Source organism: Notechis scutatus, chromosome 4, assembly GCF_049901735.1.
Source record: "Notechis scutatus isolate UNSWTSFEM ecotype Mainland chromosome 4, rNotScu1.2, whole genome shotgun sequence".
Lineage (NCBI taxonomy): Eukaryota > Metazoa > Chordata > Lepidosauria > Squamata > Elapidae > Notechis > Notechis scutatus.
The window spans coordinates 85,871,012-85,895,751 of record NC_142012.1 but is presented as its reverse complement, the minus strand read 5'-3'; the positions used below and the strand labels follow the sequence as shown (position 1 = coordinate 85,895,751).

The window sequence follows — 24,740 nt, the reverse complement described above, 5'->3', positions numbered from 1 at the left end:
ACTATTAGCTTTGGATTGCTCAAGAATTTCCACCCTGGATTCATCACTACAAAATTTTCAATGTCTGAAACATGCATTACTTCAGTATATGTTTCTAAGAAACAGGAACTTATCACTTAATTACTTGCTCATATAATTCCAAGGCTCAAAATGCCTTGATTATAACAGAGGAAGCTTCTTCACTTTAAGTGTAAATTCCTTTCACATGAATCACATAATCTTTGTGATTAATATAAAATAAAATCTGAAGTTGTTTTTTTTAAAGGATTCTTTTTGGTGCTGCTGCAGTGTAAAAATTGTGCACATAAGAACACAAACATTGTAAAAGATGTCGGTTCTCTGTAACCAGCACAGAATAAATGCCATAGCCAATCAGAGTGCCAAGGTTACTAGACCATGTACAACTACAGTTTTTTCCATTTAAGTGATGAGTTTTAATGTCCAAATCCATTACCAAGAATTAAAGCCACTATTTAATTTGTACAGGGCTTCAATTTCTTCTATTGCTTTAAGTACCGTAATAGCGTCACTTCTAGAATCTGTCCTATCATTACTTCAGATATTGTAAGATTCATTAGGGAATAGCAATAGCAATACATAATTACTATTTACTATTACTTGAAAAGTATATAAAAGTTAAGAGGATAGGAAGAAACATTGGGGACCCAAAGATTAAGATGCATTATTGCCAATTGCTTAACATCTCTATCATTATGCTAACGAAGAGTTTTCATAAATCTGAAGATCTAAATCTGTATTAATTACTGCAACATCATGAATTCAAACTTATCTTACTTTCACATCTCACTAGCACATACATTCAGACTAAAATCCTCTTTCAACAATAGAGTCTAGACCAGGCCTGCATAGTATGGGACACCTCTCCACCCCAGGAGCCTTGTATGGCTCACCAATTTTTTGTAAAGTAATAAATTTATCATCTTCCTAAAGATGTGCTCCTGAGCAGCTCCAAACCTCACCATCCACTGCCAGATCCAGCACTGCACCCGTTAATGCTAACCAGCAATGAGCTGGTAACTGTGTCACCTAGGTATTCCTTTGCAGCTAACAATTATTTTCCACTTATCAACATAGCCCCTTCCCCTCTACCTGTTGTGCAGGCTTGGTCTCAACATCAAGATGCCCATACTTGAGTGTCCCCTATCAGCTAATTGCAGCAAGCATCTATAAAAACATAGTGTTAGTTTAAAGCAAAAGGAAGAATGACAACCAACAGAAAAAAAAAGTATGTAGTTCAGGATCGAACTGTAGAGTTCTTGATGTTCTCTGAGCTTGACGGTTTGGAGATGTTTCATTATCCAATTGGTTAATATCAGTACGAATTAATCAGTGAGTACTGATGATGTCACCCAAGCTGGGAATGAAATGTGTGCAAACAAACTGTGAAAACAAACACCAAGGACTCCACAAAAATGACAACAGCTAGCTGACTTTGGATCATCTCAGAAAACTAAATGAGGCTGGCTCTGATTAATGCTTGGATGGGGAGCCACCAGGAAATCCCACAGGTGTAGAATATTACTATATATATCTTGCTTTATTTTGTATAATTCAAGGTTGGTGAAGAACTTATTCTGGCCTCTTTCTGTCGGCTGGGCTGAGAGAGTCCCAAGAGCACCCAGCTGGCTTTCATATCTTAAGGCAGGCATACAACTCACTACCTCCTGTGTTCAATACCTTAAACATTATGCCAAACTGGGTAGATTGGTCAACCCCCCACCAAAAAAAGGGAGGGGGAGGTAACGGCAGGCCCTCTTGTGCACCGTGGCTAAGAAAAGAAGTATGCAAGTGCCTCCTCCCTCTTTGCCTCCATCCACCAATGGGGCCTCGCGGGCCTTTCCCCCCAACGGGCCCGGCGGAAGAGGCACCGCTTCCAGACGCCACCGGGAGCAGCACCCAAGCAGGGGCTCCGGGACATCCTTGCCACCAACCGGCGGTGGTCCTCGCCCAGGAAGGGATGCTTGGGAGTAGCCGCCGGCTCCCTCACTTTCCCGGGAAGCCCCGTGAGTCATGCTGGCGGAGGCGCCAGTGAGAAGGGCCCGCGAAGAAGAGGCTCGTCCGTCCTTCTTTCCTTCCTTCCCCTCGGGATTGGCTCACAACGGCCGCTGCCATCCTGGCACCCCTTCTCCTTCCCCTTTACTTACACAACGACTCGGGAAATGATGCACGACACCATGTTGTTTCTCGAAGGGCTGGGCCTTGGATCCTGCCACCGCCCACCCGCCCCAGAGCGAACACCAGCCGCAGCGTGCCTCGGTCCGACCCGCCCTCCCCGCTCGCGCTCCGGCTCCTCGCCCCGCCGGGCCTCGAATGGCTCCCCCACCGTTTCACAGAAGACAACGGAGCTCCGCCCTCCCTCACAACTGACACACGCCACGCCCCCCTTGTCACGGATTGGCCTCTGAGATCCCCCCGGGCCTTCCTCCGCCGTCCGTTCAATTGGCGGCAGTGCGCATGCGCCTCGCTTTGCCTGGGGAGGAGAGAATGGGTAGGTAACAGGCCGGGAAGTCTGCGCAAGCGTAGCCTTTTTCCTCTTTGTAGGTTCATCGCGAATAGGGTAAATTCCTTTTTGTAGGGGGTTTAATGCGCATCTTTCGTGGGGTAGTTATTGTTGCTGCCTTGTGTACTGTCTTTGTCGTTGACTTATAATGCCATCTTAACAGTTTTGCATAGGATCCAAAGCATTGGCATCGCTTTCCGCGGGGATTCCTCCCCCCCCACTCCGCCCCAGGCTCCATCCATTGGCTGGTTTTGCTCAAAAACTGGGGAGGGGGAAGGGAGGAAATGGGGAAAGCGAGCGAGGTCGGCCTTAGCAATCGAACCAATGCAAGATGGGTTTTATGTAACACTGACCTGCGTGCTTCCGGCAAGCGCTTTCCCACTGAATTGCAGGAAACGCGGTGAGGATATACTGCTTTCTTTCAGATAAATGGCTTCAGATGGGTAAGAGTGACCTCTGGCCGAAAGGCATTGCTGTACATGATAGAACGCTGGGCTGGGTCTTTAATTGCTTGAGGAAGAAGGCCTTTCGAAAATGGAGGAGTTGGGATGAGGAAAATGTCACAAGGGATGTGGAGAAGTGGGCATCTCTGAGTAGAATAAGATATATAAGCATATGAATTCTCTTTCCAGGTGCTGGTAAGTTTTGCTTAGGGGTATTTTTTTATCTCCAAAAACCGTTCTAAGCTCTGCTTTCATTTTGTCGCTATTCTGTTCTAAGATCCAACGGATAACATAGAAAAGAAGTGTAATGGACGTAAAAGTAGAAAAGCTTTTTTAAAGAGAGGTGACCTTCTGGATACATCCATGCAATGTTCGTCACACTCAGTAACCATGGCTTTCTGAAGATTTTTATCTGGGTCTAGTCCAGAGCCCTATTTACTTTCTTGCGTATTGCCTATCTATCAAAATACTAAACAAGATTCATCGGTTTAGGTATTTCAGATATTTCAGAATCGGCCAAGGTCAGATAGAAGCCATCACATGGCTGAGCCAATTATTTTGACTCTCCCATCCATTCCTGTAATAGTTTTAAAGGAGCCTTCTGTTTAGATGATCGTTGCAGTATAAGAACCCTATCTTCAGATAGTATATTAAATGATCTTCAGGGTAAGTACTTTCTGGATGGTGTATTTCTTGTTTCTCAAATGTGTTTGCACAACTCACTGAAATATGCATTTGAGTTTACAGTACTGACTTATATGAACCCAGCCCAGATAATTAAAGACCAGTGAGGCCAGAAAGCCAGAAAATTGAGTAATTTAACTATGGTTAAATGTCTTCTGCAAGCTAGGAGTCACTGCAGATTTCAAGATTTTTGTGAGTGGATCTTGGAGAATTCCATTGTTACCTGTAATTCTTATCTCTATTCAGATAATGGAAGAATGGAAGTCAAATAGTGTGAAGGTTGATATTTCAAAATACAAATGTTTTGGAATGAAGAATGATTTCAATGTGAGACTGAAAATTAAGATTTCCTTTATGAAATATAATGGTGCTTTTTTCCTGTGATAATTGTTTTGGGCTCCTCTGCTATTGCTATAGTTCTGTGAAGAGTTATCTGAAAAGGTTAGAATTCTAAAGTCTACAAATGTAGGATATGCCATGAAATTTACTAGGCTGTTGCATCTGAAGGTAAATCTAATAATTGTTCTACAGAACCCTTATGCCAAATATTGCTTCAAACAGTCATATGGGGTGAGGGACTCTTGAAATGAAAATCTGATGTCTTCAGTTGTTTGAAACTGTATGCTGCTATCTAGAAGGTAAATGTTTCTGAGGTTTCAGTTCTCTAGGTAACACATTATGAACTGAAAATTCATCTTAAGGCAATTTCTTTAATAGGCTAATACAAAGGTTGCAAAATTTAAATTTTAAAGCACATTAGTTAACAAAAAATAAAGAATGGAGGAGAAAAGGTGTGCTTGACATTAGGGTCAGTCCCTTTTTTTAAAAGTGGGATGTAATTGTAATCTGCAGAGATAGAAAATTGTTTATTAAATTTATGTCCTGCCTTTCCTCTAGGAGCTAAGTTAGTATATGTAGACTCTATTTTATCTTTTCACTGAAGCCCACATAAAATAGATTAATCTGACTGACCCAAAGTTACCTGGAGCTTCTAATCCTGTGGGAGGCATTGAATTTGGGTCTTCCTAGTCCTAATCCAGTATTTCAACCATAAAACATGATATTTTAATATATTGAGAGATGTTTAGATTAGTACACCATCTTTGGAAAAATGAAAACAAAATAGTTAAACCAAACTAGTACATGGTCTTATTGACCCAGTATAACATACAATCTCATGTTAATATAATCTTAATACAATTAGCACCCTTCCTGGAGCAATAGGTAATGGAGATGGCTCGTTTTCAGATTTTCTAGCACAGGTATGCCCTATTTCAGTGATCCCAGTTTAGCATCTATGCTACTGTTTCTAAAGCCTCCCTGGAATGACTCAGCAGATCCCAATTATCTCTTGTCTTCCTGTGAGCAGTTACTTTGGATTATGAATGCTTTGGGGCAGGTGTGTGCCTGCATGTGCTAAATGAGTCAGCTGGGTGTGTTAGTTACCCACAAAGTCATAGCTTGCTGTGTTGATGAGACAGTAGATTGTTTGCTGCTTATATTCCAATAAACCACCTTCATTTGTTTATGAATGATAGGTTTTGTTGTGTAATATGAGAAGACAGATTATGCAAAATGTTTGATCTCCAGTGTGGAAACCTGAACTTTTTCTTTTAGTTAACACAAATTGGTGAAGTAGGCCAGAGTCCATGTTAGTCTAGGAATGTTTATTTATAAAAAAAAATCCCAGAGAGACTCAAACAGCATGAAAGCTATGTGTGCTTTGGCAGTAAAGTCTTGGCTTGTTTTTAATGCCTCCCTATAAATGGACTGAAAAAGGAGCACACATGTAAATAGCAAAGCAACGTGGTTGGTCTGAGAGAAATGGCAAAGCCAATTTGCTGAGGGAATGTTTCACACAAAGCATAAGATGGGGGAAAAATTAAGCAATAGGAATTGAGAAGCAGATTAGAAGGTCAAATGTAATTAGAAATAACCTTATCTACTTGGATCAGACCAAAGACCTGTGGAGTGCAACATTTATTTTGTCATGGAGATCCATTACCTATAAGCAAAACAAAAGTACACTAACCTGAAAATAGGCAGTTGCCTATCACAAATTGATATTTGTGTTCTGGTCCTTTGAACCAGAAAGCAGGCTGAAATTCATAATAAGCAGGGAAGTAAAGAATAAATGAAGTCTGGTGGTGGCCTGCAAATTAGTTGTTTGATTGTTGAATATTGGTGAATGTTAAACTTGCTTTTGGGTTATTTATTTATTTTGCTTTGTGCTTAAGTCATATTGTTGTAGGTTATCATGAAGGCAGTAGAAGTATTCAGTATTTTTTCTGTGTCCCAATAGAAACTGAACCTGTAAAGGGTGGGCTGGTGGGGTTATATTTCTGGCTATTCAGGAAAGGAACAACAAATTATGCCTTACTTTTAAATTTTCAAAGTTGTAAAACTTGTTTTTCAATGTAAGTTTCTATGCCTTCCATATTACATCTTTCTAACAGAGAAAGCATTCTTATGCATAGGAGTTGCCCTTTATGGGGAAAAAAGCCCAGTAGAGTTAGCTTTTGCATTTATTGCCTTGGTAACTGAATCTTTTGTGGAAAAATGCAACACAGTGTCTTTAATTTAAAAGATTTACATGACTGCAACTCTTAAGCAATTCTGGGCAGCTTATAGGAGCAAAAGATAGTTAAAAAAGATAGTCACAAAGATTAATACAAATAATAATTAGATGCCATTTTTGTTAATACTTTGTGATATTTCACAGTATTTGAACTTTGCAATACAAAGTTCAGCAAAACCAAATAAAATGAAAATTGAAATTGAAAAATGAAAACACAAACCTGCATACAGCTCTAAATTTAAGTAGAAAAATACCTTTTTAATAGCAACTTTAATTGTAATATTTAATAAAAACTAATGCAAATTAAAAAAGAATAAAAGTAAAAAGTACAGAAAAGAAAGAATAAAAATAAGGTAAATCAAATGAAGATATATATATCTTAGAATATAGTATAGAATATAGTAAAGAACAAGAAATGTAAGATTATATATATATGTGTGTGTATCACAGACATAAACAATTGTAATGCATTACCTTCTCTTAAACTAGAAGAGATGACCTCTTCTTTCTATGAACTATTGATAAATGCATAAAGCCACCTATTTTTGTTGAAAGGCTCTGCATCTACCCCACCCTTTCAGTACAAGAATTCCAATTGAAACATCCAAGGGAAATCTCTTCTAGTAACAGGTTCTGCCATCAAATTGCTTTTACTATTAGAAAGTTTTTTCTACAATTCATTACAATCTGCTTTCCTACAGCTTAAATTCCTTCTCTTCCATGTCATAACCGTCTGTGTGATTGCCTGTCAGATTTGAAGCAGCTTGGCCCATTGAATCTCTTTTTGAAAAGAGTCGATTTCTATGTTTGTTTCCTTCTGCTGCAATTTTTTTGGTCTACTGGCATCACTAAGACATCATTGAGGCATCAGTCTAGAAACTCCAGTCACTCTCTCTGAGCCTACTCCACCTCACAGGGTGTTTTTTTGTGGGGGAAAATAGGAGGGAGGAGTATTAGATATGTTCACCATCTTGAGTTATGTTTTTAAAAAATTAACAATGGGACCGGAACAAGATGCACTGGAACAACTATTTGTTGTGATTTGTAAATTATATTTTGGGTATTAAGTAATACTGGAGCCAGGTAGCATAGCCCCCATCCTATAGCTTTACATTTAATGTTAATTTTGTTAGTGAATCACTTTGCACTTCCTTTTGTTTAATTTCTTTCTATTATTTTTACACATTAGAGTCTACAGTACTGATTTCTATGAACCCAGCCCAGATAATTATGGTAGCTTAAAGACCAGTGAGACCTGAAAGCCAGAACGTTGAATAACTGAGTTTTTATTTAATAGGATTTTATTTCTATTATTTAGGATCTGCTATCGTATCCAATTTAGTTCCCTCTATTTTGATGAGCATTTCGCACTTGCACAAAAATATTGAAGAGTAAAGGATTAAGAACTGTTGCAAGATGGCAATCTCCGATTTGATGAGAAGACTTTAATGAAGCTCATCTTATATTCACTTAATTATAATGCCATTCAACTCATATTTAATTCTCAGCATATTTTAGGGTGCTTTGCAAATGCTGTTCTGAAGTCAAGCTATAATATAATGTCTCTAGGATTAATCAATGAAAAATTAAGTTCAGACTGGCATAATTTGTTCTTAATTCTTGCCAAATTCTAGTAATTATCACATTGTTTTTAAGATGCTTACCTATCAATCATCTGCCCAAACCATTTCCCAGATACCAATGGCACTGTTCTGTTTTCTTGAAACTTTCTTTCCCTTTCTAAGAATCTTTGCTCCCTCCCATCTGGCACTTCATTTCTTCCAAATTTCACAAAAGCCATCAGCCAATTCCCTTAGTGTCCTACAGAGCAATCCACCAGGTGTAGCCCAACTGGTTTGTAGCACCACTTCTAGTGGCTATTATACAGAATAGAAAACCACTTAAATAAGCTTTAATTAAATGAGTATGTAATATTTATTTGTTTAATACAATTTAATATATTTTAATAATATATTTATATTTTAAAGATATTAAGTACATATTTAGTATATACATTTAATATACTCTCCCAGCATTGCTGGGAATCAAGTAATGCTACAAGTCCATATGAAATTAATTTTAAATTTGCTGGTGATCTGTAATGACTAGGATTATGCTGTTAGCCATCAGTACTGAACATGGCCTATGATTAGTTCGCTCCTAACCTCTTTGTTGGTCCTCCTTACCTCACTGCTTTACAATGCCTAGCACAATAATTAACCATATTTTTTATTTTTGTATTATCATTTAACATTGGAATCATTTCTCTAAAATCAGGGCCCATTAAATAGCTGGGAAATGATTGGTAAGAGGCAACACAAATTGCCACAAACATCATGAACACCATAAGGTTACTTCTAGTTTTCTGTGATGGCCTGCTCTGGTTCCGGCTGAGTTGGAAGTATACATGCTCCAACTATAAGATTAAATTGGTCTCTGTTCAGTCAGACCCAGAAAAGGCAGCTAAATTCCCCAAGAAGACAACGTGAAGGCAAGATATCTCCCCTGTGGTTTCACCCCAGCATTTAAAGCTATAGTGCTCTGTCATTAACATATCAGAGGCCACATTTGTGTAACGGTGCTGTAAAACTTAGAGTTGCTTGAACCAGAACCAAATTTAGATATGCCTTGCCTTACTTAAAACATTGGTTTGGATTAATGTACCTTAGGCAGAATGTGGTGCTAGGCCTGAATCCAGATCTTAGGCTGTTCTCCGAAGGCCACTATTGTTCCACTAGGCAGAAATATTACAGGCATTTTGTATCTATATAAATGCACATAAAAACTGTATGGATAAAGATCTAATTCTAGGTCTGCCTTAAACGCAAAGTCAGCTGGGCCAGTCACTTTCACTTCGCCCTAGTAAGGAGGCAATGGCAAAAGCACTTCTGAAAAACTTTGCCACCAACACTATATGGATTTGTTCAGGCAATCTCCAAGAATCAGAAATTATTGAATGGAAAAAATAATTCTTTTATGTTGTAAGGCTAGTCCTTTTAAATATTTTTTTTTTCATTTCTATGAGCTTTTTACAATTATTTTCTCAGTGGACATCAAGAACAATGCTGCAGACAGCAAAGAAATCCAGATGTTTTTATCTTTCATTTTGTCTTACATTTTCTTCATTGTTGACTGCAGGAACTGCAGTTTCAAAATAAATTTTAATTAATCCAAGATTAGATTAACTGTTAATACTATAATAAAATTTGAGGAATCTATCTTTAGCAGTCTTCACTAACCTAGGATGGTCCACCTGTACATTTGAGTGCAGGTCTTGTTGTCTACACATTATTTTTCCTGAGCACAAATCATTAAGCTGTTCAGAATTTTTTTTTTAAAAAAAAGAAAAAGCAAAGCAACAAGCATTCTTTCTGTTCACTGAGATGCTACTTTTGTGGTTTAACTGCTAACCTCTACCTTCAGTGTCTTTTTTAATGGTTTTTGTACATAGGAAGGCAGTGAGAGAGTTAAGTCCTTTCCTATTGCAATGGAAAAGCTTCTTCCCAAGTTGCTTCTTTCTAAGGGAAACATGATCTGGAAAGGAAAGGGAGAGTTCAGCATGGCTCAGTTTCAGGACTGTAGCCATGGCAGCTGAGCTTTATGGCTATACTAGTATATTACTTCCATTTGGTATTATTGGAGTCCTCCCTCCCCCAAAAAAGATTATCCCCAGTGAAGGAGGCCTGTAGAAAGCAGGAACATTTCCTCCTTCTTCAACAGCCTGTTATGGTGCCTGCTTTCTTAGGGCCTCCTCCAGTATTAAAGACAGAAGTTTTATGAATGTGTTAGGTTCTCTGTTTTTCTCCATCTCATCCCCCATCAGCATGAGGCTGCCAGATGTCATCATTAGAGCTAGCCCCAAGGGGTGAAGTAAAAGTTCCAAGGTCATTTGTGGATTAATCAGATTTGGTGACAAAAGAAAAGGAAATGGTTTAAATAGTCCCCTAGTAGTCTTTACCCACTCTGAATTCCATACTGGGGTATGTGTGTGTGTGTGTGTGTATTCTCTCTCCCTCCCCCCATTATATTAAATGAAAAGACTCTTACTGGGTTATGATAGGCTGTGGGGAAAAGCCAATGCTGGAGCAGCAAACCCAAACTGAGTCAACCATTGAAATGATCAATGGAATGTCAAGCGATTTTCGAGAAACTGAGGTGACTTTTTGCTGCTGAACTTGTGCTTAAGCACCCTGATCCACCCTAACTATTTTGATTTTCAGTGACAAAACTATACAGTTAAATACATGGGAAGTATGCAAATGGCCTTGGGAATGCCATTAGCTGACCTTATACAACATAGTAGCCCATGTGTCATGGTTTGTGGAATAAACTGATTGGATATGTTAGTAAATTATAAAACATTAAACTATAAACAATGTTTTATAAAACACCAAAACTATATATAAGTATAATTGTATATAATGATATATAATTATGTAAGTGAAGGTAAAATTCTGGAACCATTTGAAATACGTTATATGTCAGGGGAGGGGTTATATATGTTGCTTTTCGTTTTAGGAGCTCAAGACAACATACATATATACAACATATATACCCCAGTCCCCCCACAATCCTGCAAGGCAGGCTGGGCTAAGAGAATAGTAGAGGGTGAGTTCATATGGCTTGAGGCTAGATCTCGACCGAAAGAATTATTGGGACTTCCTTGCCACAGGGTGTCCACCAGCTTTGGCATCAGTACAGATTGTTGTACTGATACAAAAATCAACCTTCTGTGAGCTTCAAACCGAGGACATCATGCTAAGTTATGGTTTAAATATAATGTCTTAAATAACCTATAATTGGCTATGTCTATCCAATGTAGTAAAACGTTAAGAGGGGAGGTGCAGGAGAGAGGGACCAAAGGTCACCCAGCCACCTTTGTGCCTAGGTTTTCTCCACTTCTAATCTAACATCTTAATTACTAGACCAAACTGGATTTCCTAATTAGTTTACACGTTAAGAATCTAAATGGTTTTTATATTATTGTATTATTACATGTATATTCTTACACATATATAGACATAGGCATGTACATGCACACAGACACACACACACATTAAAGACCAGCAGCATAAAACCCTTGTATCACATATGAAAATACATATTCATACATTAGAATCTAGGTAAAAAGAGGGGTTTTTAAGCCATTCCTACTCTCTTGTATCAGAATGTAGCACACCAACTGCACCAAGAAATGTTTTAGCTACTAAAAATATGTTTAAAGTTTTATATAATACAACATAAATATTATCTCTTGCCCATTCTATATTTTTTCTGAAATAGATGTTCTCGTTTACTTCAGTTGAAACTTGGAAATCTTGCAGAGGATAAAAATTGCAAATTATTTGCAAATAGATAAGGAATAATAAGGCATAATATTATGTGATATATGAATGGGTGATGAATATAAAATTGATATATTATTGAAGAAAGGAATTTGCCTTAAGGCAGCATAATTGTATCAATCCTTTCCAGGTCCTGAGATTGAGATGTTGGTAATTTAATGGCTATGTTTCTATTTTTGAACCTTTAAGAGTCATGCTGTCGAAAACTATTAACAGTATTGACCACATGGCATTTTGATCAATTACTATAATCCAGTGTAGTTGATGAATTACAAAACCATTTGGCATAAAGAAAATAAGCTATTCTTAAACCTTGATTATTGGCTAATAAAAAGTCATCTCACAAACATAACAAATATTCTGAGATGAAGGATCTTTTTTCAAGCTAAGCAAGCTGCCACATAGATTTTCACGACTCCTAATTTATTCTTGTTCTTGGTAACTTTTAGATATGTGGCAGTCCTGCTGGCTGACAGCAAATTGGGCAAAGGTTCAGAAAGGGATGATTGTGAGTCACAAGAAAAGTGTGAAGTAGTGGTTGAATCAGTGTTTCTCAACTTCAGAAATTTTAAAATGTGTGTACCTCAACTTTCAGAAGGGTGATTCACAGTATTTTGGGAGCTGAAGTCCACACATCTTAAAATTGCCAAGTCTGACAAACTGGGTTCAGGTGTTGGACTAGAACAGGAAAACCTAGATTGATTGATTCTATCCTCAGCTGTGGAAACATGGCTTTCAGCAAGATCCTCTGCCTACTACCCTGGGAAAAACCGGAGGAGGAAATACCACATTGAAAGTAGGCTTCTCCATGAGTATTCCTATTTTGTGAAGTGGTGCTCCGGAGACTGGAACTTAAGATAATGTTTATAATGGACTATGCTGCTTTTTCAGAGATATGTAGTTTCATTCTCTTCTATCATCTACAAGATCAATCAGTATGTACTTCCTGATATTTTGTACCAATTCTATAGCCAAGATAGTGTAGTGGTTAAGGTGCTAGGCTAGGAAATGTCAGGCTCAAGACATTTGGGCCAATGACTTTATCCCATAAGCTTATTGTACAGTATAGAAAATATTGGTCTAGAGCAGGGGTGTCAAACTCGCGGCCCGTGGGCTGGATGGTCACATGCACCCCTACTCCCGCCCGGTTTAGAGAAGGGGGAAAAAGTCCCGATACATCTTGTGATGACGCTGTGACGACGTGAGTTTGACACCCCTGGTCTAGAGTGCCTTAGCTGTGCTTCCTTAAGGTCCTGGTCATAACAACTAAATCCATGGAAGGTGAGAGGTAGAGCCTATGAGTGAGATAGAGTTGAACATGATTAGATTGGAGATCATTTAATATTAGATAACCTCAATGTAATTGGGTCAATTCTTTTCTCAAGGAACAGTTTGGTACTCTGCAGATACTTAGGTTTCACTCCTATGCCAGGTTCCTTGAGTATATTTCAATCTGTGGGACTTGCTTACATGTACAGAAGCATAGAATTGCCTATTAGTCTCTGACAATGAAATGTACATTAACCACATGCAACAGGTTATGACTGAGGGAAAGGCAGCCTCTAATAGCATACTTAAATTACACACATAAATTTAGAATGTAAGCTTGCAGGAGGCTTGAATAATTTTTATTAATCTTATGTTTTATAGTATGCAACGTCATACTTTTAAAAGCAGTTAATAGACATACAGTATCAGTATATCATTTTAATAAGACATTAGTGTTGGTATTTTTTGTTATTCAGATTAATAGTTTTCCCTCCCAAATAGAAATAGAATCTAGGGATATTTTACAAACACAATTTCCAAACTGCAAGAGCTCTTTCAGCTTTATAATAATCTAAAGCAAGTCATTATAATCTTTTTCCCATACTGTGCTATGCTAGAAACATTTATTGATTTGCCCAAGACCACCTAATGAAGTCCATGGTTGAAGTGCAATTTGACTTTTTGGTTATCATTTTAATATTCTTTCTGCATTTTGGGTGGGAAGGGATGTTATTCTTAATGTACTATCCGTGTTTCTTATGACTGCATCGGCATTATGGAACTTTCACATTCATCTTAATACTGAAATTGACCTATTCTGACCTTGCAAAATGTAGCTTATTTTATTTGCTAGCATGATTGTTGTCTGGGATTCAGTTGTCTGCTTATTGCATTCCTGCTTGAAATCTTGAGAGATTCCTTTGGATAACTGAAACTTTTTGATTTTTTTTTCCTGTAAGAAAAAGTCAAAAGATCTCTCTGAGTTCCTGTGCACTAGTGATGTGCAAAATGTTGTTTGCCTTTTTGAGGTAAACATAATCGTGCTTGCTGGTGCATACATGTTTGGTCTAGGCATATACCTGGGAGTGTGCTCAGAGTGGCAGACATAAAGAGATTATAAAAAAAACTGATAGAAAATCTAGGTAGAAAGATGTGCTACATTTGAATTCTAGTGCAGCAGTGAAGGAGAAGGAAGGTACTGAAGATCTGAAAGGAACAGGTGTTCTGGTCAGATTTGCTGCTCATGAATTCAAGCAGAGCAATTAAGGAAAATACAAGGATGGCACAGGGTGGACTGGCATACAGGTGATGCAGGGAGGGGCAAAGAAGGCTTGCCCTATTCACCTTGTTTAACTCCTAGAGATTTTGTCGTCAACAAAACCTGGATGATCCAAAATGTTCTGGGTTTCAAATCAGTCAGATCACATGCCAGATAGAAGTTTAGATGAACATCCAAGCCACAATGTGTTTCATACACTCCCCTAATATGTGGTTGAGAAGTGAACACATGGGTTCACAGCTTTAGCCAAATTACTCAGAGTCTATTTTCTATTCCAGTGATTAGCAGTTATGGCTTTGTTTTCCTGTTTTGTCTCCTGCCTTTTGACTGACCTATTCTCTTACCTGTTGTGCAGCATACCTAGACTCCTATTCATTATAGGAAAGCAAACTGGAGAGAGCTGAACCTACTATGCTTCCTCTTTAATCCCTAGCTGCAAAAGGGATCTCTGGGTGACATTTGGCAACTCCAGCTCCAGCTTTTATACTCGCCTTTTGTACAATATTGGTGCTGAATTGTAGTTTTCTAGAATGTTGTGCTGACACACAAAGGAGAAAACATTGCACGTTTGATTGCATGGAACTGCTCAGTCTAGCATTCTGTACATTAGTCTCCCAGAGTCTGCTTAGGAACAGCAGTATGCTTCATTTTTTTTGACTGAACTGGATTTATAAAGGTGTTCAGTATAAGAGAGATCATATCTTATTTTTATTGTGGTAATATGCTCAAAAGTCATTGGCGAAGTTCAGCCAAGGAAGACTTGGGTCTCCAGATCATCTGGAACCAAAAACACAACCTGTCAGGACAGGTTGAAGTATTTTGCCTCCGTTCTTTCCAGAGCAACCATGTTAACCAGCTTGATTACTTTGTTTGCTTTCCCCAGGCTGATGCGGTCTTTCCAACTGCAGCAGCCACAGCAGCATCACCAGGGTGCAGTAACCATGGCAAGGCTCATTTCAGTGTGAAAACATTACTCTGGATAGGTAGAATTTTCCCTGGGTGGGTGTTTCATTCAGCAAGAGAAAGAGGGGGAGAGAGAGTGATCTCAGCCACTGTGAGTCATCCTGCAGAGATGAGAGGAAAGCAAGGGAAGAAAAATAAAGCAATCCAGATCGACCCTGTAATAATAACAAGCCCCACTTATTAGTTATCAGCAGAAGGAACAGCTTGTAATGTTTTATATGTGTGTGTGTGTTAGTTATGCTGAGAGATCTTAAGGCAAGAGGCGCAGAACCGGGAAAAGAGCTCATCAGCCCAATAAAATGCCCCCTGCACCCCTCTCCCCATTGAGCCTTGCTGCTGCTCTATTGTCGACACGAGGCAACCACAGCTGTGGGCCACGGGTCTCCCCCTCTCCCCCCAACTCCGGGCTAAGAATTGCAGATAGTTGCTCGAGGCCTTTTCTGCAACAATCCCCCCGCCCGTCCCGTCTTCCAGCTGCTCGCTTCCAGTGGCGCCGGAGGGGCTCAAGGCGCGCGAGGAATGGGAAGGGGGGAGGCCGGTGGAAGCGCTGCATTCCCGCTGGTCTTGTTCAGACAGCCAGGGCAGAGCCGTCCCTCCTCCTCCTCCTCCCAGGAATGAAGAGCCCCTTATTTTTGGAAAGGGCAGCTTCTCTAAGACAGGGACCTTTTCCCCCCTCACTCTCCCTCCCCTCAACAGGAAGGACGGGAGAAGCCGCCGCTGAGGAGAGTAGCTGGAGCGCCGTATAGCTGTAGAGCCCGCTTCCACCCCTCACCCCGCGGGGGCCAGGAGAGAGCCGGGGGCGCCCCCGCGCTCTCCCCAACCCCGTCCCCTCAGCGCGTTTGTGTCTGGCGGAGGGAGACGTCGGCGCGTTGTGCCGGTCTCCATGGCAGTGGGTTTATGTGGGCGGAGTGGTCGGGGCCGCACCGCGGCTCTCAGAGCGCGGCTCCCCCGCCCCCTCCGCTGTCCCCTCCCTTCCGTGTGTTTGTGTCAGCCTGGTCGCGGCGGCGGCGGAGGAGGCTGAGCGGCTGCCTGGGACGCGCGGCTCGGAGCCAGGGAGACGCGGGTCGGCGGCGCGCTCGGGCGCGCGCGCAGCCACGGTCGCCCTTCCCGCCTCCCGCTTTGGGCTTCCTGCCGCGGGTTGCTCCAGACATGGGCGACCCGTAGGAGCGACGCGCCTGGGCGGTTGGCTAGGCGGGGGGCGGCCTTAGCGGCGGTGGCCGTCATGGCGGTCATAGTGGAGTCGCGGCCGGAGCTGGTGGGGAAGCGGTTCTTGTGCGTCGGCGCCGGGGGAGATGAGCCGCCGGAGAACGGGCGTTGGAGAGCCGGCGTCATCCGCACCGTCTCCCACCGGGACTCGCACAGCCCCGAGTTGTCGGTAAGCCATGGGGAGGGGTGCCCTCCGTCCCGAAGGGGGTCTCTCCCCGCGAGGAGCGGGGCTGCGCGTCCCTCTTGCGGGCCAGACAGCGGCCCGGGTCCCCCTCTCGCCCCGAGAACGAGTCGGGCCGTTCCCTTCCTTGGGAGCCTCCGAGGGCCGAAGAAGAAAGGGGAGAAACAAACACCCCCTGCCAACCTACGGGGCCTGCCCGGGGCGCGCGTGCATTCGGGAGGCAAGAGCGAAGTGGAGGTAGTAACAAGACACTCCCCCCTTTGCTCCTGGAGGGAGGAGGGCGGATAAAAGGGCGACAAGGGAGCTTAAACATGACACATCCGCTCTAATTTCCCCTTTTCGAGGCCCCGGACAGGGAGAAGGGGGTTACGGTAGGTAGAAAATCTCTTTTTCGCTTCTCTCCCTAATCTGATTTAATCTGCGTGGAAGAGAACGGCTTGCAGTATTGCCCTGTTTTATACATTTTTTGATCGTGTAGCTCTCTCTGCATGTGTGCGATCGGGGTCGAGGTGGATCAAGGAGCATAAAAATTAAAAGTGGGTACGGAATATATATTTTGGGGGGGGGTTTCGAGAGACACGTTGCTGCCGCTTGTCTTTCTGAATGTTGTATGAATGTTTTCTGAATGTTGTACGTGCAGATCATATGTGGCAGAGAAGTGTTTTGATTCATTTTCTTATTTGACTCCTATTCATTTAATCCTTGTAAAGCAGCCAATGTCAACTGATAATCCGAGTGCATTGTTAATACTTCTTTTAAAACACAGACACAAGCACTTTAAAATTGTGGGGGTTGTGAATGTGATTCTCAATTGAAGAAGTCATTGCTTTTTCTAAGTACTGTGTCCTGTCGCTAGTGTTTTCCTAATGGGTGTAGGAATGTGCATGGAGAGAGAGGAAAAAACAGAATATATTTGTGGGGGGGAAGAGCGGAAAAGCAATAATTCCCCTTCTCTCTCTTTCTGTGTGTGTGTGTAATATACATATGAAATTTGAATATATCCACGTTTTCACCTTCATTTTTAGTAGCCTTAAGAATTTTGTTACTTCTAGCACTTAGTACCACAGTTGTACAATTTGCATATTTTGTATACAGATGATTATTAATATAAAAGCCAATTTCATGTTTTTTGCTTATTTTTTATATTAGTCAGCATATCTAAATAAAATGAACTTAATAGATTTGGATATTTGATTCATAGCTGGAAGTATGATACTGTTTTTAAATAATAAAGGGTACATGTGCCTTTGTATTATTACAATAAGAATTTTTAACACTGTTCTTAGATTTGGAACCATTTACATTTTAGTGTAAATTTAGGTAATCCATAGAGAGTAATCTGAGTTAGGGGTAGTTGAATATTAATATTTTTGAATAGTGTTTGGCTGTAATCTAGGGTTAAATACAGAAATATTGGAATGAAATCTTTGGTCAGGGAAGTAGGTCTTAACCATAAAATTTCAAAAAGCATGCTTCCCAATAATATATGCAAATGGACATTTATTGAAGCTAATTGCTTCATCAGTAATATAACTTCAAGTCCCTGTGAAATAGAGGGTGATACTTAAATTTGATTGATTGATGAAAGTGTCTATCCTGGGAATTCTGGCCTTCAGAATGATTGAGAAAATAGTTAAAGAATAATTATATGAATGTAATGCTTATATAGCTATAGTTATAGGAATGAACAAGGGATGGCTTTATTTATGTACTTAACATTGAATTTATAGTAGGTATTTCTACTCAACAATAAGGACCACTGGGAGAAGTTCTTTTTGTTAAGTGGGTGTAGGATTGTAAATCTTGTAATTTGAGCATTATCCCATTTATAATCCCGAGACAGAAGTGCTCATCTTCCAAGAAGTATGTAAAAATTATAAAATACAAAGCACTCCTGGTTGAGTAGTGAAGAAGATATGAGTGTGTACTCTACCTTCTGTTGATTGCGAACTCACAATGTATGCATATACTTACACAGTAGTTTAGACTACTGTAGTTGTGTCCTAATGAAGGAACAATGTTTTTATAGTAATAGTATACTTGGTAGTTAAACATGGAAGTTGAAGAATGTGCTTTTCTCATAACTGATGAAATTTCCCTTGAGACAAAATGGCTTTATAGCAATTAAATGTCTATATTTCTTGGAAAATGCACTGTAAATTTATTGTGTCTAGAACCTTACATATGATTGCCAGATCGTGGGTTTTTTGAAAGTTAACTTTTAAGAAAAATGCATTAAAAAGACTTTGGAGTACAGATTAATAATTACTGGTGTAGACTAGTGAAAAAGCTCTGTCCCTATTGCTGGAATGTAAAAAGTGGGGTGGGGGGAGGTGCTTCTTTTGCTGCCTGCTATAATAGTTGAATGCTGTCAAGGGTGGAGCATCTTTACTAATCTTTCCAAGTTCCATTCTTAGGCTGTTTCTATGAATAGTTCCAAAATCTGTCAAGAAAACTTTTTTAGGTGCATTAATAGTAAAATGGGAAAGTAGCTTCATTTACTTAAATACCATTTTTATAGCAATGAAAGTATGGCCTGCTTTTGTCAGTTTCACTCTGTTGGATGTAAGCTACAGTATCAAAAAATCAAAAGCATTAAAACCAGCTGTGCCTGACTTCCTTAATTTTTTTCTGGATCATTCTTTTTGTTTGCTTTGTAGGACTTTTTGTGTTCTATTCATGAGGCCATTAGAAACATACTGTGGAATATTGTAAATTCAGGGAAAGATGTATATATTACTATTTCCTTTTCATTTTTAAAATATATTTTCATTTCCTGTGTTGTCTGGTAGCTGTCAGTGGGATGCTAATGTGCTGTAATATGGCGGATAGCCAAACCAGCTGGCAGTGATCATTCTACTGCTGGCATTTACTTTCTGGAAAATAAGCATGTTCTCTTTGTATTGCACATACTTTTCCATGATCCAGAATTTGGAATTCTTAATCATCTTCAGCTTTCATTATACTCATAGAAATGTGATATAAGGATAGTGTGCCTGTATAACCACTAAATTTAGGCAACTGTATAAACCTCAAGAATGAATATTACATCTGTGCTAATAATTCAGAGAATTGTCTGACTAATTTTGATCTTTATCCTCTTCTTTTCACTCCTGGAGTTTGGAAAATGGGGCAATGGAACAAGTGTAGTAGTATCCAGACAGGAGAACTTACATTGTCTGTCTCAGTGCTGGCGAACCTTTTTGTTGTGGTGTGCCGAAAGCGCGTGTGCCGGCACCCACAATGCAATACACCCCACCTCCCCTGCGCATGCATGCACAACACCCCCACCCCACCCCCTTACCTGCACTGTGCATGCATGCGTCTTCCAGCTGATTTTTGGCCTGCTTGAGTCTGTTTTTGCCCTCCTAGAGGCTTGAGGAAAGCCTCTGCAGCCTTGGGAGGCTGAAAAATGGGCTTTCTGGAAATACTGAAAGTGCCTGTTTTCAGCCTGTGGAGCCCGGGGAGGCTGTTTTTGCTCTCCTGGAGGCTTGAGGGAAGCCTCTGCAGCCTCGGGAGGCCGAAAAACAGGCCCGTTCTGGTATTTTCAGCCTCCCGAGGCTGCAGAGGCTTTCCTCAAACCTGTGGAAGGGCGAAAATGGCCTCAAAACTGGCCAGAAATCAGCTGGAAGATGCGTGCATGCACAGTGCAGGTAAGTTTGGCTGGGGCTCGTGTGCCTGCACAAATGGCTCTGCGTGCCATCTGTGGCACGCATGCCATAGGCTCGCCATCACGGATCTGTCTCATGGATTAGGATATACATTGTTGTTAGTTGCGAAGTCGTGTCTGACTCATCACGACCCCATGGACAATGTTCCTCCAGGCCTTCCTATCCTCTGCCATTCCCTGGAGTCCATTTAAGCTCATGCTGACTGCTTCTGTGACTCCATCCAGCCACCTCATTCTTTGCCGTCTTTCTTCTTTTGTCCTCAACTGTTCCCAGTATTAGACTCTTCTCAAGTGAGTCCTTCCTTCTCATTAGGTGGCCAAATTATTTGAGTTTCATCTTCAGGATCTAGCCTTCTAAAGAGCAGTCACGGTTGATCTCCTCTAGGACTGACCGGTTTGATCCCCTTGCAGTCCAAGAGACTCGCAGGAGTCTTCTCCAGCACCATAGTTCAAAGGCCTCAATTCTTCTATTCTAGGATATATACTGTGTGTAATTACAAGGCCGAAAGCAAAGGTTGTCTTCCTGGCCCTATAAAATCCTCATGAAACAAATCCCTACATTAGGACAACTCATACTGAGCAAATCTTCAAAAACTACTGGTTACAGTAAAACGTAAACAAAGCCAAAGTACATATTTGTGTGTGGCAAAAGCATGTGAATCTCTAAATTTAGCAGTTCATTGGAAGGAGAAATTATAGCCAGGTGTTTCAATCAATAGGGTGTCAATCAAGTGGGAATATGGGGATGTCCTACAAGATAGGTGGAAGTATATCATGGATCAAGCAAAGGAGATTTCTGAAGACCTCTGAAATACAGTTGATCCTCACTAGGTTAGAAAAGTTTACAAAACTATTTCCAAGAGTTTGGACTCCAGCAGTCCACTATTCGGTAGATTATGTATAAAAGGAGGCACTTAAAAAAACTATCTTCCCAGGAATGGTCAGCTAACCAATATCATACCAAAAGCAAGAGATATAGTATTCCAGGAGGTTTCAAAGGACTCCAGGGAACCACAGGTCTCTCTTGCATTGGTGAATATCAGTATTCATGAGTAAGAGAACGTTGAACAATAATAGTATGTTGTTGTCAGGGTCACAAGGAAAAAAACTATTAATCTCCAAAAAGAACACTGTTGCCTATGTACAATTTGTGAAACATATGTGGATAAGCTAAAAAGCTATTGGAAGAAGTCTCTGAATGGGTGAGACCAAAATAGAACTCGTTGGCTTGAATAAAAAAGCTTTGTTTTTCATGAAAGGCAAACATTGCATTCCAGCATTAGAATTTTATCTCATGTCTGAAACATGATAGCGGCAGTATCATGATTTGGGTCTGCTTTACTGCCTTTAGATAGGATGGCTTACTATAACTGATGAAATTATGAATTCTGAATAGTATCAGCAAACTCTACAGGAAAATGTCAGGGTATCGGATGTCCCTGAAGTAAAGTCCAAGTGAAAGTGGACCATGCAACAAGGCAGTGACCCAAAAGACATAAGTCATATGATCAAAAAAGAAAATATTCTACAGTGGCCAAAGTCCTGACCTTAATCCTATAGAAATGTTCTGGAAGGACCTGAAGCAGGCAATTCGTACAATAAAACCCAACTCCAACCCTGGATTGAAGCTGTTCTGCAAGGAGAAATGGTCTAAAATTCCTTGGAACCAATATGCAGGATTGGCCAACAGTTATCGGAAACTTTTAGTTATAGTTATTGCTGTTCAAGGGAAGCATATACCATAGTTACTGAAAGCAAATGTTCACATACTTTTTCCATACACAAATATGTGGCTTTGGATCATTTTCTCAGTAAATGAACAAGTATAATGTTTTTGACTCACTTGCTTAATTGGGTTCCCTTTATCTAGTTTCGGACATATGTGAAGAACAGATTAGGTTTTAGGTCATATTTGTGCAGAAATACTGAAAATTCAAAAAGGTTCAAAACTTTTAAGCACCACTATAATTTAAAATGAATGATCATATTATCATAAAACCCCTCTGTAAGTAAGAATTGCCTTTTAATTTTCATTTGGCAAAAGATACCACTATGTAATTTCTCCATTGTTTATAAGCATATTTGAGCCAGTTTCCAGTGCTGCTTGCACTTTGAAATTTAACCTAGACAAGTAAGAAATAGGTTTTGTCCAAATACCATATGTGAAGATACTGTACCTTTTGCTATGTACAGATAATTCACAAATATTGTGGCTTCCAGTTGTATCTTCTTCATGTGCATATGGAGTTAAACAGAGAAGTGTTCAATTTTATATGTTGTAATATGTCTCAAAAATAATCCTTTGTTGTCGTACACAAGTTTATAAATAAAATACAGAAGTTTAAGAATAAAAGTAAGAAAAATAAGAATAAAACAATCCCATTTGAAACATTGTTAGAATATTTTGAGTGTGTGTGTGCTCCAGTAGAACCAAGACTAAGAACATTTCAAATATTCTACAATAAGAAATAAAAGTAGGTATATTGGTAAACCATGATGAATTCTGTTTTCCAATCTATAAAAAAAATTGTCCTGAAGTTTTTAAAATTTTCTACTGTAAAGAATGGAAGAAATAATTAAATCAGCTTTTTTTCCTGCAGCCTGGCTTGTCTGAATGGACAACCCAGAAGTGAGCACAGCAAAGAAACATCTGCACCAGATTCACTTTAATGCTGTCCATAGAAAGCATGGCTTTCCTCGCTCTGCAAAGGTCAGCAGCAAAGCTAAATGTTCAAAAACATAGCAACATTATCTGTAATGTGCACACTTTCCATTTGAAAACCTGTCTGAAGAAAAAAACACAATATACACCCAACATACAAGGACAAATGATTATATTTTAACTTATGAAGTTGACCTATCTCATAACAAAGAGTATAAGAACAATAAATTTACCAGCCTGGCAGCAGAATGTTTTAAACTTATGGTACTTCCCCCATGCCTTTTACTTCAATGCTTGGAGGGTATTGTACCATGATGGGAATACCATCTGTGTGTCTCTTACATAAAACAAATTATAAAACCTATTAACCGTAGCTGGTTTATTAGCATATTGTTGCATGATCAGTAGAATCTGACTATTGTCTGGAATTTAATGTCATGGACAATTGAAAACAAAGATGACCTAGAATAGTCATTAATGGAAAGATAGACTGGAAAAACTAGAGAAAATGGCTGTTTTACTATTTAAATTAGTAGAAAAACTTTCTTGTGATGTAAGATCCGTAGAACAAGTAAGTACATTTGCTACTTTCCAAGTCACTTAAAAAGCAAATGCAATGTCAGGGTTTAGAAAATAATATCATTGAAATTTTAAGACCTTTTATCAGGCAAAATTGTTTAAAAAGTAAAAGGGGGGAGGATGAGAATTGTGGCTGATGCTTAAAACATGTCTGCCCTAGATTGTAGTCTTTAGTGGAGCGTGGAAGTTTTGTGCAGATATGTAGCCAGGATCTCTGATGCATTCCTTTGAGCAGCTGAGGAGTTCTCTGAATGGAGATCAGATAATCTAAATGATACCACACCTTTTTTCCAACCATACCATTATAACTTGTTTAGTGGTAATAAATTATCAATTATTTTTGCCCTTTATCATTCTAGTAGGCTCTGAGGAATTTTTTCTGAGTAATACTCGATTGATTTTTTTTTTAATTAAATCAATTAATTTGTGTTCTTCTGTTGTTTCTTTAGGATTTGTACTCCCACTTCCCATGTCTTCATACTTCCTAGAGGAAGTCCACAAATATTCTTACTTTTCCAAAGAGTTTTCTTTCTTGCAAAGTCTTAATATACATTATTGCAGCAGGCCCAGCATGTTCATGTTGAATAGAAAGGTAGTCTAATACAGTTCTTAAGCTACCATTTCCATTTCTTCTTCTTGTCTTATTTTATAGATGTGTCTTGCAGCTTAAGAAGAGAGGAAAAACAGCACCTGTTCTGGAAATGACTGTGCATACAGTTATCCTGGGTCATATGATTTACTAGGGAAAATAGTTATTTTGCTTACTTACGTTAAATATTCCCTTGAATCAATTTCTAGGGTTCATGACTACATCTGTGCCCTTTCATTGGAATCAGTATGGAAGTAACTAGCTACAGGTAATCTTCGAGTTATGACAGTTCACTTAGTGACTGAAGTTACAGCTGCTGTTTTTGCAGAGAATGGGTGTCTGAAGTTGTGCGAGTCACGCAGAAGCTTCCAGGCTCCCAGAAGGTTCCAGTCTCGGTGCGCAAAGTGTTTGCAAGCTGATGGGATGCTTGGAGGCAGCGAAATCACGCTGCCTCAAAGCATCCCATTGGTTTGCAAACACTTTGTGCACCGAGACTAGAAGGCTTTAGGGGAAACTCACCAAGGCTTCCCACCTCTCCAGAAGCACCAGGCAGCCTTGGTGGGTCAGCAAAGCCAAGCTCATCCACTCTCTCTCTGTTCTCACTGCTCCGTTTTTGGAGCGCCAGGAGTAGGTAAAGAAACCACAGCGGAGAGGAGACAGCTCACTAGATCTTTGCAAAAGTGTGAGTGGACCTGTGGAGACCTGTGTGGCAGGATGGAGGGGGACGCTTCCTCCAACGGATCGAAAATGGCCACAAAATGGGCCCAAAAC

General features: G+C 40.0%; 2 protein-coding genes across 9 annotated transcripts in view; one reads left to right on the top strand and one right to left on the bottom strand.

The window, feature by feature from the left end:
- Positions 1–2,364, bottom strand: part of REEP3 (receptor accessory protein 3) — a 43,089-nt gene extending 40,725 nt beyond the window's left edge. Inside the window, exon 1 of the mRNA XM_026672781.2 lies at positions 2,166–2,364. Within this exon, the coding sequence (XP_026528566.1) occupies positions 2,166–2,197 (32 nt within the window). The 5' untranslated portion in view covers positions 2,198–2,364. The remainder of the gene's footprint in view (positions 1–2,165) is intronic.
- Positions 2,365–2,485: 121 nt separating this feature from the next.
- JMJD1C (jumonji domain containing 1C) overlaps positions 2,486–24,740 on the top strand; it is a 121,114-nt gene continuing 98,859 nt past the window's right edge. For 4 of the 8 annotated variants that reach the window (XR_015749336.1, XM_087964037.1, XM_087964031.1 and 1 more), the window contains exon 1: positions 16,067–16,457. Coding sequence is in view for 3 of the 8 variants with exons in the window: in XM_087964037.1 (XP_087820163.1) it covers positions 16,305–16,457 (153 nt within the window). In the remaining 5 variants the exon portion in view is untranslated. Of the gene's footprint in view, positions 2,965–16,066; positions 16,458–24,740 lie in introns of those variants that run through there. The other 4 variants (XM_087964032.1, XM_087964033.1, XM_087964034.1 and 1 more) reach the window with 4 other exon arrangements.